Source organism: Schistocerca gregaria, chromosome 3, assembly GCF_023897955.1.
Source record: "Schistocerca gregaria isolate iqSchGreg1 chromosome 3, iqSchGreg1.2, whole genome shotgun sequence".
NCBI classification, from domain to species: Eukaryota; Metazoa; Arthropoda; class Insecta; order Orthoptera; family Acrididae; genus Schistocerca; species Schistocerca gregaria.
Genome location: NC_064922.1, coordinates 756,881,691 through 756,895,258, shown reverse-complemented (window position 1 = coordinate 756,895,258; position 13,568 = coordinate 756,881,691). Strand labels below are relative to the sequence as shown.

Here is a 13,568-nt window from a genome sequence, read left to right as displayed (position 1 = left end):
AATAGGTCAGGAGTGCACTACACGCCGGAAGCGGCTACGAGGGTAGCGGAGTACGTGTGGAGTGCACATGGGGTTTTTTTAGGTTAGAGAATTCCCTCCCTAGGCCCAACAAGACGCCTCCTGAGACGCGGCAAGGCAGGAGTAGGCAAAATGCAACAAGGAATAACAATATTAATGTGCTAATAGTAAACTGCAGGAGCGTCTATAGAAAGGTCCCAGAACTGCTCTCATTAATAAACGGTCACAACGCCCATAAACAGAAAGTTGGCTGAAACCAGACGTAAACAGTAATGAAATCCTAAACTCGGATTGGAATGTATACCGCAGAGATAGGCTGGACAGTGAAGGGGGAGGCGTTTTTATAGCGATAAGAAGTGCAATAGTATCGAAGGAAATTGACGGAGATTCGAATTGTGAAATGATTTGGGTGAAGGTCACGGTTAAAGCAGGCTCAGACATGGTAATTGGATGTCTCTATAGGCCCCTGGGTTCAGCAGCTGTTGTGGCTCAGCACCTGAAGAATAATTTGGAAAATATTTCGAGTAGATTTCCCCGCCATGTTATAGTTCTGGGTGGAGATTTTAATTTGCCAGATATAGACTGGGAGACTCAAACGTTCATAACGGGTGGCAGGGACAAAGAATCCAGTGAAATATTTTTAAGTGCTTTATTTGAAAACTACCTTGAGCAGTTAAACAGAAAACCGACTCGTGGCGATAACATATTAGACCTTCTGGTGACAAACAGACCCGAACTATTTGAATCAGTTAATGCAGAACAGGGAATCAGCGATCATAAAGCGGTTACTGCATCGATGATTTCAGCCGTAAATAGAAATATTAAAAAAGGTAGGAAGATTTTTCTGTTTAGCAAAAGTGACAAAAAGCAGATTACAGAGTACCTGACGGCTCAACACAGAAGTTTTGTCTCAAGTGCAGATAGTGTTGAGGATCAGTGGACAAAGTTCAAAACCATGGTACAATATGCGTTAGATGAGTATGTGCCAAGCAAGATCGTAAGAGACGGGAAAGAGCCACCGTGGTACAACAACCGAGTTAGAAAACTGCTGCGGAAGCAAAGGAAACTTCACAGCAAACATAAACATATCCAAAGCCTTGCAGACAAACAAAAATTACGCGAAGCGAAATGCAGTGTGAGGAGGGCTATGCGAGAGGCTTTCAATGAATTCGAAAGTAAAGTTCTATGTACTGACTTGGCAGAAAATCCTAAGAAATTTTGGTCCTATGTCAAAGCGGTAGGTGGATCAAAACAAAATGTCCAGACACTCTGTGACCAAAATGGTACTGAAACAGAGGATGACAGACTAAAGGCCGAAATACTAAATGTCTTCTTCCAAAGCTGTTTCACAGAGGAAGACTGCACTGTGCTTCCTTCTCTAGATTGTCGCACAGTTGACAAAATGGTAGATATCGAAGTAGACGACAGAGGGATAGAGAAACAATTAAAATCGCTCAAAAGAGGAAAGGCCACTTGTCCTGATGGGATACCAGTTCGATTTTACACAGAGTACGCGAAGGAACTTGCCCCCTTCTTGCAGCGGTGTACCGTAGGTCTCTAGAAGAGCGAAGCGTTCCAAATGATTGGAAAAGGGCACAGGTCATCCCCGTTTTCAAGAAGGAACGTCGAACAGATGTGCAGAACTATAGACCTATATCTCTAACGTCGATATGTTGTAGAATTTTGGAACACGTATTATGTTCGAGTATAATGTCTTTTCTGGAGACTAGAAATCTACTCTGTAGGAATCAGCATGGGTTTCGAAAAAGACGGTCATGTGAAACCCAGCTCGCGCTATCGTCCACGAGACTCAGAGGGCCTTAGACACGGGTTCACAGGTAGATGCCGTGTTTCTTGACTTCCGCAAGGCGTTTGACACAGTTCCCCACAGTCGTTTAATGAACAAAGTAAGAGCATACGGACTATCAGATCAATTGTGTGATTGGATTGAGGAGTTCCTAGATAACAGAACGCAGCATGTCACTCTCAATTGAGAGAAGTCTTCCGGAGTAAGAGTGATTTCGGGTGTGCCGCAGGGGAGTGTCATAGGACCGTTGCTATTCACAATATACATAAATGACCTGGTGGATGACATCGGAAGTTCACTGAGGCTTTTTGCAGATGATGCTGTGGTGTATCGAGAGGTTGCAACAATGGAAAATTGTACTGAAATGCAGGAGGATCTGCAGCGAATTGACGCATGGTGCACGGAATGGCAATTGAATCTCAATGTAGCGAAGTGTAATGTGATGCGAATACATAGAAAGATAGGTCCCTTATCATTTAGCTACAAAATAGCAGGTCAGCAACTGAAAGCAGTTAATTCCATAAATTATCTGGGAGTACGCATTAGGAGTGATTTAAAATGGAATGATCATATAAAGTTGATCGTCGGTAAAGCAGATGCCAGACTGAGATTCATTGGAAGAATCCTAAGGAAATGCAATCCGACAACAAAGGAAGTAGGTTACAGTACGCTTGTTCGCCCAATGCTTGAATACTGCTCAGCAGTGTGGGATCTGCACCAGGTAGGGTTGATAGAAGAGATAGAGAAGATCCAACGGAGAGCAGCGCGCTTCGTTACAGGATCATTTAGTAATTGCGAAAGCGTTACGGAGATGATAGATAAACTCCAGTGGAAGACTCTGCAGGAGAGACGCTCAGTAGCTCGGTATGGGCTTTTGTTAAAGTTTCGTGAACATACCTTCACCGAAGAGTCAAGCAGTATATTGCTCCCTCCTACGTATATCTCGCGAAGAGACCATGAGGATAAAATCAGAGAGATTAGAGCCCACACAGGAGCATACCGACAATCCTTCTTTCCACGTACAATACGAGACTGGAATAGAAGGGAGAACCGATAGAGGTACTCAGGGTACCCTCCGCCACACACCGTCAGGTGGCTTGCGGAGTATGGATGTAGATGTAGATTAAACCTCCTCCTGCATTACCCCTATTTGATTTTGAATTTATAACCCTGTATTCACCTGACCAGAAGTCTTGTTCCCCTGCCACCGAACTTCACTAATTCCCACTATATCTAACTTTAACCTATCCATTTCCCTTTTTAAATTTTCTAACCTACTTGCCTGGTTAAGGGATCTGACATTCCACACTCCGATCTGTAGAACGCCAGCTTTCATTCTCCTGATAACGAAGTCGTCCTGAGTAGTCCCCTCCTGGGGATCCAAATGGGGGACTATTTTACCTCTGGAATATTTTACCCAAGAGGACGCCATCATCATTTAACCATATATGAAAGCTGCATGCCCTCATGAACAATTACGGCTGTAGTTTCCCCTTGCTTTCAGCCCATAGCAGTACCAGAACAGCATTTTGGATAGTGTTACAAGGCCAAATCAGTGAATCATCCAGTCTGTTCCCCCTGCAACTACTGAAAAGACTGCTGCGCCTCTTCAGGAACCACAAGTTTGTCTGGCCTCTCAACAGATACGGCACGCAAGTGTCCCCACCAACGGCAAGGTCAATTGTTCATTGGTGGGGGGGGGGGGGGGGCGGGCTTGGGCAAGGTGCCACCTTAAATTAAATCAAACGTTGCATTGTAAAGTTTTTTGACATATTGTTTTAAATCAATTATTTATTGTTGTTTTTAAAAGTTTGGTTTTGAGAGTATCAGTGGATTTTACTGGATGGTTAGTTACAATAAAATTATGCTTAGAACTGTTGTATTACGCCTACCTCCTCACCCCCAGCCATTCCACTTAATGCTCTGTTGAACTTTTGGCTCTGTAGAACTCTCATTCTTCTCATTCATCTCATTTTATCCTTTGGAACTAACGAGATGTTCAGAGGCTCGCACTCTGTATTTCACTGTACTGAAAAAGATGGGTTTGGTGAGGTGGGGTCAAATAATTTGATCAAGTAAATAACACGCAAAGGATGAAACAATAAAACAACTTGAGATGAGTGGCAGATGCAAGTGTAATACTTACTGGAGTTAAATGAAGGACTAGATCAAATTAGCTACATTTTCAGGTGCAGGTAAATAAAGTACAATGTCTAAATTCAGTAATGATTAAAGACAGTATTATACCTACTTAATCCTTTCACGTGGAATGCAGGGGGGGAGTAAGCATGTGATCGTCGCCTAGCTTAATGGCTGCTGCAGGATGAGGAGAGGTGGCTTCCTCCTCCTAGGGCAGGCAGCAAAGTATTCACGATGCTTGCTACAGTGCTGCAGTGTGTTGCCAAGTCCAGCTGCTAGGGATGGCAATAAACGGAAGCATTTCATACCTGTCTGAAGTGGTCAGACTCCCACCCACCAATTTCTCTGTTCTCATAAAAGGGCGAAGTTACATTTTGCACTGTACATTTCGACAGAAGCCACACTGATACATGTATGAATAGTTGCTGCTCTGGATAAGGATACATCACAAAAGCTCACCGAAACCAAAGTGCATTGCAAATTACTCTAGGCTGTTCAGAAAGTAGGTGCTCATCTACGTAATTATAAATCTAGAACCAGTATGATGATGTTAGACTATCAAGTTTGGGTATACAAAAGAGATGTTTAATGTACTAGGCCAACAGCTAGTACAGACGATGGTTACATGTATAACACGAAACTTAAAAAGTAGTAAAGGGGATTAATTTGGATGTCAGCACATAACGATGTATTTGCGTTGTCAATAAGATCATGGGGAAAAAAAACTGACGTTTAAATATTTCCATGATATGGTGGGCTAATATTTGGTGCTTGTTGTGCGCCAAGAGTAGTCGAAACCGGAAAGAATTGTTTTAGTCAGAAAGGTAATACATGTTCAGGTACTAAGTTGAGCTCATTAGGTGAGAGTTGGCAAATTTTTTACATACAGTATTAATTGGCAGTCGTACCGATTTCTCTTCTTTACATGTTATGCGGTTTCACATTTCCTTGAGACTGTAACATCAACACACTTCCCTCTCTGGTGTGCAATAAGGGACATTCACGAAAGATTAATGGAGATCTAGGGAAAGATGATACTCACGACCACCTCTACTGAGACCGACGCCACCCACGGGACGGGTGGCGTTGTTTGGGCGGCCGTGCCGGAGTAAATGTGGATATTATTTTATACAAGGTGTTTGTGTAATGATATAGGAATTTCAAGCTTTCGTATTCACATCAAAATGATTGCATTGTTAACTACAACGAAAAGGAAATAAAATTTTAAGTTTTAAACGTTCTTATAGACGTAACATTTCAGTGGTTGCAGTAATAATAAGGAAAAGATTTTTTAAAATAAAAAAAACAGCGTGCGCATCTGTTCTCACAAATATATTTCTATCCAAATTTGTGATTAATTGTGTTCAACAAATTAAAATTATCGTTTAAGCATGGCGGGGGAAATGCCTTGGGTGTCAGTATTTATGCGGGCTGTTATCATGTGTAACTGGTAACGCAGATGAAGGATTAGTAAGAAGTAAAATGAACTTTGCTCCCGACCGACCGATTACAATCATCAGTTGATCATCAGTTGAGCAGGTGAACAGCAGCTTTGAACAGGTACGACAAAAGGATTGAACATTTTATCCGTTGCGTATAACCCGTTAGGGCGTGCAGAGCAAGTAAGCAGACGATTCAGTATCTGAAACTTATGTCATCAAAAGTAGAAAATTTGACAATTTCTCCCAACATAACGTATTTAACTGCGAGGAAATAAAGCAATCACTCACTCTAAGTTTACTGCTCTTGAATCATTTTATATTACATGAATGCTTGCATGACCCTGAAGCATTATGCCGCGAAAAGAAGTATAAGCGACGAGGAAACGATGCCTTTGAACATGGAAAATTTAAGATATCCCTTGTATGTTCCCGGTAACTCACATTAATTTTGCACTTTAGTTAATTTTAATTTCTGGATTTCTTGCTATTCAGTTTCATTTCACTAGTATATTCCATACCTGTTCCAGTGTAATATGTTTCATACAAGGTTTCTGTGAGTCAAGTACATATTTCATTACACACTGCTGCTGTGCTTACAGCCTTGTGAACTAAAACAACAATATTTTGTCTCTTTGAAGTAATGTTAATAGCAAATAAAACACAAGGAAAACTCGGTGCAGATGATAAGTAGACTACTTGCAACAACTTCTTTAACTCATGTTGTTCTACTATCCTTAATTAAAAATAATTTGGGAACAATGAATTATCACTAGCATATTACAAAATCCTTTTCTGTTTTATTTGTTCTGAGCTCTGTTGATTATATATTCATAACCAAATAATAATTGGATAAATATGCTCCACAAAGAATAGTTTGTATGCCAGATGTAAAATATGAGCAGTATCTTACTTCATTGAAAGATGAAAATACATCTTACCCAGTGTACTTTTTTTTTTTTCCAAAAGTCGGAATATTGAACAGTGTTAAGCAGAGTGAGTGCTATCTTACAATACTTCAGTCAGTCCAGTCCATTTCCCATAATTTTAACACTAAGCCTTTGCATTGTTATTAATATGAATTTCAATCCTAGATCATCATGCTGTGATTGATTCTGGAGAAAAGAGTTAGTGTGGCACTTATTGCAGTCATTTCTATTACACAGTATAAGAAGCTGCTGTGAAATATTTTTCCAGGCGTTCAGAGATGATGATAATGGAAAGTCTTATTGGACTGAAGTCATATAATTTCTTAAATGACAAGACATTTACGTAAGAGATTTGGACTCAGTACTGTACCAGATATAAGTCCAAGGCTGAAGGTATTCATATGAACACTGCCAATAAAGGCTATCAATTAGCTGCCTGCTCTGATAAATTACCTGAAGGGAACACAAGATGAGTACACACACACACACACACACACACCCCATATGGGGGATCTAGACATTCCCTGATACTTCAAATATACATGGGCTGTTTATCAGGAAAGCTAATCACCATGATTTACACTAAGAGTTTCTTGTCTCATCTGCACAGAAAAAGGCTCAGGGAAATTCCATTCAGTGGCTGTTGTAACGAGTCAGCCAAAGATATAAATAACTCGATGATCTGCAATTGTCAAGCTAAAAGATAGAAATTTGTATCACAGTTCATTGCTTTACAGGTCCATTTTCTCAGAACACTGGTAAAACCTGGAATCTGGGCTTTTTCAGAATTCATCTGATAGTTATAAAGTACATATCAGAATGTAATCTGTCAATGGTATATGAATTAGATTGGACATTGGCTGGGGACTAAGCTGAAAATATATTAAAACACAACACAGGAAAGAATTTAACCCTCTAATTAGTCAATTAGAATCTGTTTGTTAGAAGTTGGGCTACTATAGGCCTACTTTTGTGCACAAGGATGACAAATCCTCTCACTGGATTGAATATTATTAAATAAAACAAGAACAGAGAAGAATTTTTGTGGAAAGATATTTGTGTGGGTATAATAGAATTTTGTGCCTTGATTTTACACAGAACCACAGTGTTTCTCTAGCAAAAGAAATTTTGCATGATGTTAAAAAATTACCTGACACATGTATTGCATTTAGGCAGAAAATGGTTCGGAATTTTTGCCTGTAAAATGTGTGTGTCGATATACAAATGGAAAAGGGACCTCTTTCATTTTTAAAAATATTTTGAGATTATAACAAGGACATATAAATCCATCAAATAGCCTTTTACAGGTAGTAATTCACAAATACCAATTATGAAACACTTAATCGTAAAACACTAGTGCCGCTCCAGTGGTAGTCAGTCCACAAAGTGTCATGACTTTCTGGGAGTGTGTGCTGTCTTTCAGAGAAGTAATGGAAATGGACATTAAAGACCAGCAGCATGATTACAAGAAAGAAGAGATGGCTGAGGCAAAGATTAAAAAGATATATTTGAAAGAACACCTGTCTTCATTTTAATATTCAGTTTGTAGTACTCTCCAAGGTTGTATTAATGCAGGAATTATTCATTTCGAGACGAGGCCACATATTCTTAATCATGTAGGCCTATGTTGTTTTAGATGCCAGTAACATCGTTACATCGCCTTAATGATACAGAATCAAACAAAAAATGTTTGGCGTGGCAAAAGCACGAGTGAATCAAGGATCAAATATTTGTCTCCCCCCTCTCATATAACAGCTAATCCTTATCTCATAGAGTCATCATTTGCCAAGGTCAAAATACTATCGCAGAAAATAGCCACCCTCACCCAAAGTCAGAGGCTTTTCAATTATATGAGTACAGTAAGTTGGTAGAAAATCAAATTACACCAGATCACAGGAAACAGCAGTCAAATCACAATCTACATGGTACACAAGTGAGGTGCATTGGTGATGGCCCTCCTATATTATGTTGCACTGACACTTGCGAGGTCTTCCCTCATGGCCTGTTGCTGTTAGGCTGGCCATGTGGTACTGGACTAGTAGCGGTCCTGATGTTGGTTTTTGAAACTTGGATGCAGTCAACACATTTAACAGTTTTTTCAGCTCATCTTCAGAGTCAGATGTAATAGTAAGTATGGGTGACGTTTAGTGTTTATCTTTCATTACTGCCACATATTTTTCGAAAGAGAGAGAATGTATGTAGGAGAAAAAGTTTTTTTTAAAATCAACAAAAGACCAAAAGAGTGCAAGTGAAAAAAAGCCTGCTGTGGGCTTTGAAATGTGTCTTGAAGAGGTAAACAGTCCTCTCTTCAACTAATCATTGTTGGAAGTCCCCTCTCACCTGTACCTCCTCTCCTGACACAGAGGGATAACACAAGCCATATTAATAATATGGCTCCCACATTGCAAAAAAATCACATAGATTCAGGACCAGTGTGGAAGAATTAAGTCCTGATAGAGGTCGACATGTTCCTCATACCTGTTCCTACACGACTTGGGAAAAGTAGTACTGAATGATCTGCTGAAAGAACTCCCATGTTCACTTCTCATAAATTGAGACTTCATTGCCCATAGAATACACTGATGAGCCAAAACATTATGACCACTGCCCACTGTGATGATGGATGCCACTTGGTGGTGCTGCCACTTGGTGGTGTTGCGGGCACATGATGCAGTAACAAAAGTTTGTAAGTGGAGCAGACACTGATGGGGGATCACCCTAATGAAAATGCGGGCTGCAAATCAAGAAATCCACTGAGATAAGCAACTTTGACTCTGTAGATTATTATTACACAGAGCTTGTGAGTCAGCATCTTGAAAACGGCGAAGCCGGTTGAATGTTCACATGTTACTGTCATGAGCATCTATGGAAGAAGTAGGACAGTGAAACTACAACTAGGCTCTAATGCTTGGATGTCCACAAACCTTTACTGAACATGTGGGTTTGGAGGCTTGTCTGCTATATAAAGTCTGCTGATAGTGTACACCTCTCATTGTGCACTGTTGAACGTGGAGCTCCACAGCAGACCATCCTTACGTGTTCACATGCTGATCCAACAACATCATCAGTTACGACTGCAGTGGGCAAGTGATCAACGGGATTCAATCATCAATCAATGAACAAGTGTCTGTTCTTATGGTGTATCATATTTTTGCTACACTAGGTCACTGGACGTCTCCACAAACGCTGTCATCGAGCTGAATAGTGGCTCGAAACATGCAGCGCGCCACAGACGCAGGCTGGTGGGAGCAGTAATATGCTGTGGGAGACATTCTTCTGCACTCGCATTGGACCTCTGGTAGTAACCAAAGACACGCTAACAATTGCAAACCACCTGCATCCCTTCATGCTTGATTTCTTCCCTGACTGTGATGTCATCTTCCAGAAGTATGATTGTCTTTGTTTCGGAGAGCCAACACCACGCAACAGTGGTTCAATGAGCATCATAGTTAACTCATGTTGGCTGATGTCTTGGTGACCAAATTCACCTGATGTAAATCCTGTGAAATCTCTGGGTCACTATAGGGCACCATCACCACATATGCAAATGAGTGGCCCTTTATTTATGTGAATTACACGACCTATGTGTATATATCTAATGCCACTTGCCTCCACAAACTTACTAACAATCTGTCGGATCCCTGACGTACGGAATCAGTGATGTTATTTAGTTGTAAAGACAGACCACTATTAAGCAAGTGGTCATAATGTTCTGGCTCATGAGCATATTTCAATATTGGATCAAGTGATTGCGAAACTTGTTCAGTTAGGTAACATGCCTTCCAAATTTAGAGCGGTTTTGGCAGCAACATACTCACTATCTGCTGCAAGTCTTTCCTACTTTCACAAACATAGCTGTGTGTCAAGTGTCCACAGGTACGCAGGCTAGTGGTGAGTTTGCAGAGTGGAGAACAGAGGTGTGGCTGAAAGGAGAATATCTTTCTTAACATTGCTGCTTCACACATATAGAGTCCTATGTTCTATCATCAACAGAAACGTGAGCATGGAAATGTTTAGGCGGATATCCAAAATCAAGGAAACTGGTAACTTTAAAAAAATATTTATTCTAACAGTCTAATTGCAAGCGAGACTGTTACAACAAATATCTAAATACCAACAGAAATTCCTAGAGGTGCCTCAAAACATGTTCAATGAAACACAGGCAAAGGGAAGCCATGAAGCAGCAATTAGGCAAGTAAAGTGGTCACTACTATAGTTAAACTTTCTGACGTGCATTGAGTTATCGGCCATTGAAAAACATCTGTTTCTGTGCAACATGGTACATTTTTTATATCAGATAGGTTGTGAAGGACATTAGTCAGCATTGAAAATTTGAATCACCTGTGGTAATAGTGATGGAACAAAATCAAGTGAAAGATGTAAGGCCTTATTCCAATGCGGCTAGCATATTTTAGATCCACAGGACTGTGTATTCAACATATTACAAAGTTCTTCTGAAGGTAAAGTGCAATACAACAAAGATAAAATTTTAGTCATCCCCAACAGATTTAATATGCCTTTTGCATAGTGATCATATTCTTCTATTTCACCACATATGTCTCCTGCAGAAAAGGCAGGCATCTCATGCAAACTGTATCTGTGGTCCAACATAGATTATTCAGGGCAGTGATACCCAGTGCACGGCTTTCAAATTGCCTGCTGAATATGTGTATGGGTTGCCTACTGAATATGCATCTAAGTGTCTGTTAATGCTGCTGTTTGTTTCAAGTTGCTCCAGTGTCTCAGACTGCTGCAAGAGAACCCCCAATCACTCGTTTTTAAGGTGGGTTGTAGGATTTTATGAAGGACTGTTATGAAGTTGACATGTTGTTGTTGTTGTTGTTGTTGTTGTCTTCAGTCTTGAGACTGGATTGATGCAGCTCTCCATGCTACTCTATCCTGTGCAAGCTTCTTCATCTCCCAGTACTTACAGCAACCTACATCCTTCTGAATCAGCTTGGTGTATTCATCTCTTGGTCTCCCTCTATGATTTTTGCCCTCCATGCTGCCCTCCAATGCTAAATTTGTGATCCCTTGATGCCTCAGAATATGTCCTACTAACCGGTCCCTTATTTTGTAAAGTTGTGCCACAAACTTCTCTGCTCCCCAATTCTATTCAATACTTCATCATTAGTTATGTGATCTACCCATCTAATCTTCAGCATTCTTCTGTAGCACCACATTTCGAAAGCTTCTATTCTCTTCTTTTCCAAACTATTTATCATCCATGTTTTACTTCCATACATGGCTACACTCCATGCAAATACTTTCAGAAACGACTTCCTGACACTTGAAGTTGACATAATAATAGCGTTGAAATTATTTTTTGCCCAAATATAATGACTTGTCTCAAGTCAAATGAGTTTCTTTATCAGAAGCAACTACTGTGTGCAACACAACTTCCTCTCTTAATTTTTGGGATCCAGAAGATTGTAGGTAATGGTGGTCAAATGGCTGAGTTCTTTCTTAATATATGAAAGACTATTGATAAGTTTGTGAACCATCAGTTAATAAAATATGTGTTTGAAAATTAATGTATTTTAAAACTTGATTCTGAATACTGTTCTGGGTGGAGTCTTGTAATTGGAAGCAAATGTCACACTGAACACACATTGGAAAAATATGACAGGGTCATTGCTATTTACAATATACATAGCTAACTTAGTAATGTCAGCAGTACTTTTATAAGATTGAGGATGACACTGTCATTTACTGAGAACTAATCACTCGTAAAAGTCGTTTTGAAGTTAGAGAGTAGTTGTAACAGATTGACACAATGTGTAATGAGTGGCAACTCTTGTTAAACACCAGTAAACACAAAATAATACACACAAGTGGACAGAGGTCACCTGTATTCTCTCTGCACAGCAGGTTCGATATACCTTAGCTTCTGTTGGTTGAAGCGTTCTAGTTTCTTCAGATCACAGCAATATAACATCCAGGTTTCGCAACCATATAGCAGGGTGGAAATGACTACAGCTTTGTACACCATCAGTTTGGTGTACAGTGTTAGGTCTTTATTCAGGAAGACACGCTTTGTAAGACGTCCAAATGCTACATGGGCAGCACATAATCTATTCTCCTCATCTTTTCCAGATGAGCAGTTAGATGACAGTATGCTTCCCAAGTAGAGGAAATGGTCCACTTGTTCCAAGGGTGTATCATAAATGGATATGCTGAAGTCAAGAACGGAGGAGCCAGGAGTTGGTTGCGCCACCACCTTTGTCTTTTGAATATTGATGGAGAGACCAAATCGTTCGTATGCCCTGCTGAAGGAATCAACTGACAGCTGCAACTCTGCAGGTGAATGAGCTGGAGAAGCATTGTCATCAGCATACTGCAGCTCTGTCACACGAGTGGTACCGGTGAACCTTTCTGAATGGAGCCTGGACTGGTTGAATACTCCTCCATCAAACCTGTACTTTAGTTCTATTCCTGCATTGTTTACGGTTGTCTCGTAAAGCATAGCTGCCAGATACAATGCAAATAATGTTGGTGCAAGAACGCGTCCTTGTTTAAGCCCACTTGTTATTGGGAATTCACCAGTCGTTTCATTCTGGCAGAGGACCTGTCCAGTCATATCATCGTGGAGAGCTTCAATCAGGTCAACAAAATGTTCAGGGCATCCGAAGCATTTTAAGACCATCCACATGGCTTCTCTGGGAACTGTATCAAAGGCCTTTTCTAGATTGTAGAAAACAAGTAGTAAAGGCTTTTGCTGTTCTCTGCACTTCTCCTGTAGTTGTCGTGCACAGAAAATCATGTCAATTGTCCCTCTTGAAGGTTGAAACCCGTATTGAGACTCAGGTAATGTAGTCTCTGAAAGTGTCTGGAGGCGATTTAAAAGGATTCTTGCAAAAATTTTGCCAGTGACAGAGAGTAGAGATATTCCCCGGTAGTTACCACAGACACTTCTGTCGCCCTTCTTGAAGATGGTGACAATTGTGGAGTTCTTCAAGTCAGCTGGTACCTTGCGGGTTTCCCACATTAATAGAATGAGAGGGAAGAGTCTAGTTTTTAGAGGCAAGCCACCACCCTCAATAAGCTCCACTGGGATGCTGTCAGGTCCAGGAGCCTTCCCAGGTTTCACACTCTTGAGTGCCTTGCAAAATTCTTGAAAAGTTGGAGGATCAGCCATCCAGGGTTTTGGAGGGTACTGTGGGACATTTTTGAGAAAATCTCCAGAGGCAGTAGAAGGGCGGTTTAACAGTGAGCTAAAGTGCTCTTTCCAACGAT

The 13,568-nt window shown here is 40.6% G+C and overlaps 1 protein-coding gene across 11 annotated transcripts in view; it reads left to right on the top strand.

The window, feature by feature from the left end:
- Nucleotides 1-13,568, top strand: part of LOC126353938 (probable serine hydrolase) — a 178,828-nt gene that overhangs the window by 122,716 nt on the left and 42,544 nt on the right. For 3 of the 11 annotated variants that reach the window (XM_050003209.1, XM_050003207.1, XM_050003208.1), the window contains exon 1: nt 12,434-12,635. The exons of 7 other annotated variants lie outside the window; for them this stretch is intronic. In XM_050003209.1, the coding sequence (XP_049859166.1) occupies nt 12,572-12,635 (64 nt within the window). In that variant the 5' untranslated portion in view covers nt 12,434-12,571. Of the gene's footprint in view, nt 1-5,009; nt 5,525-12,433; nt 12,636-13,568 lie in introns of those variants that run through there. One more of the 11 variants, XM_050003210.1, reaches the window with a different exon arrangement.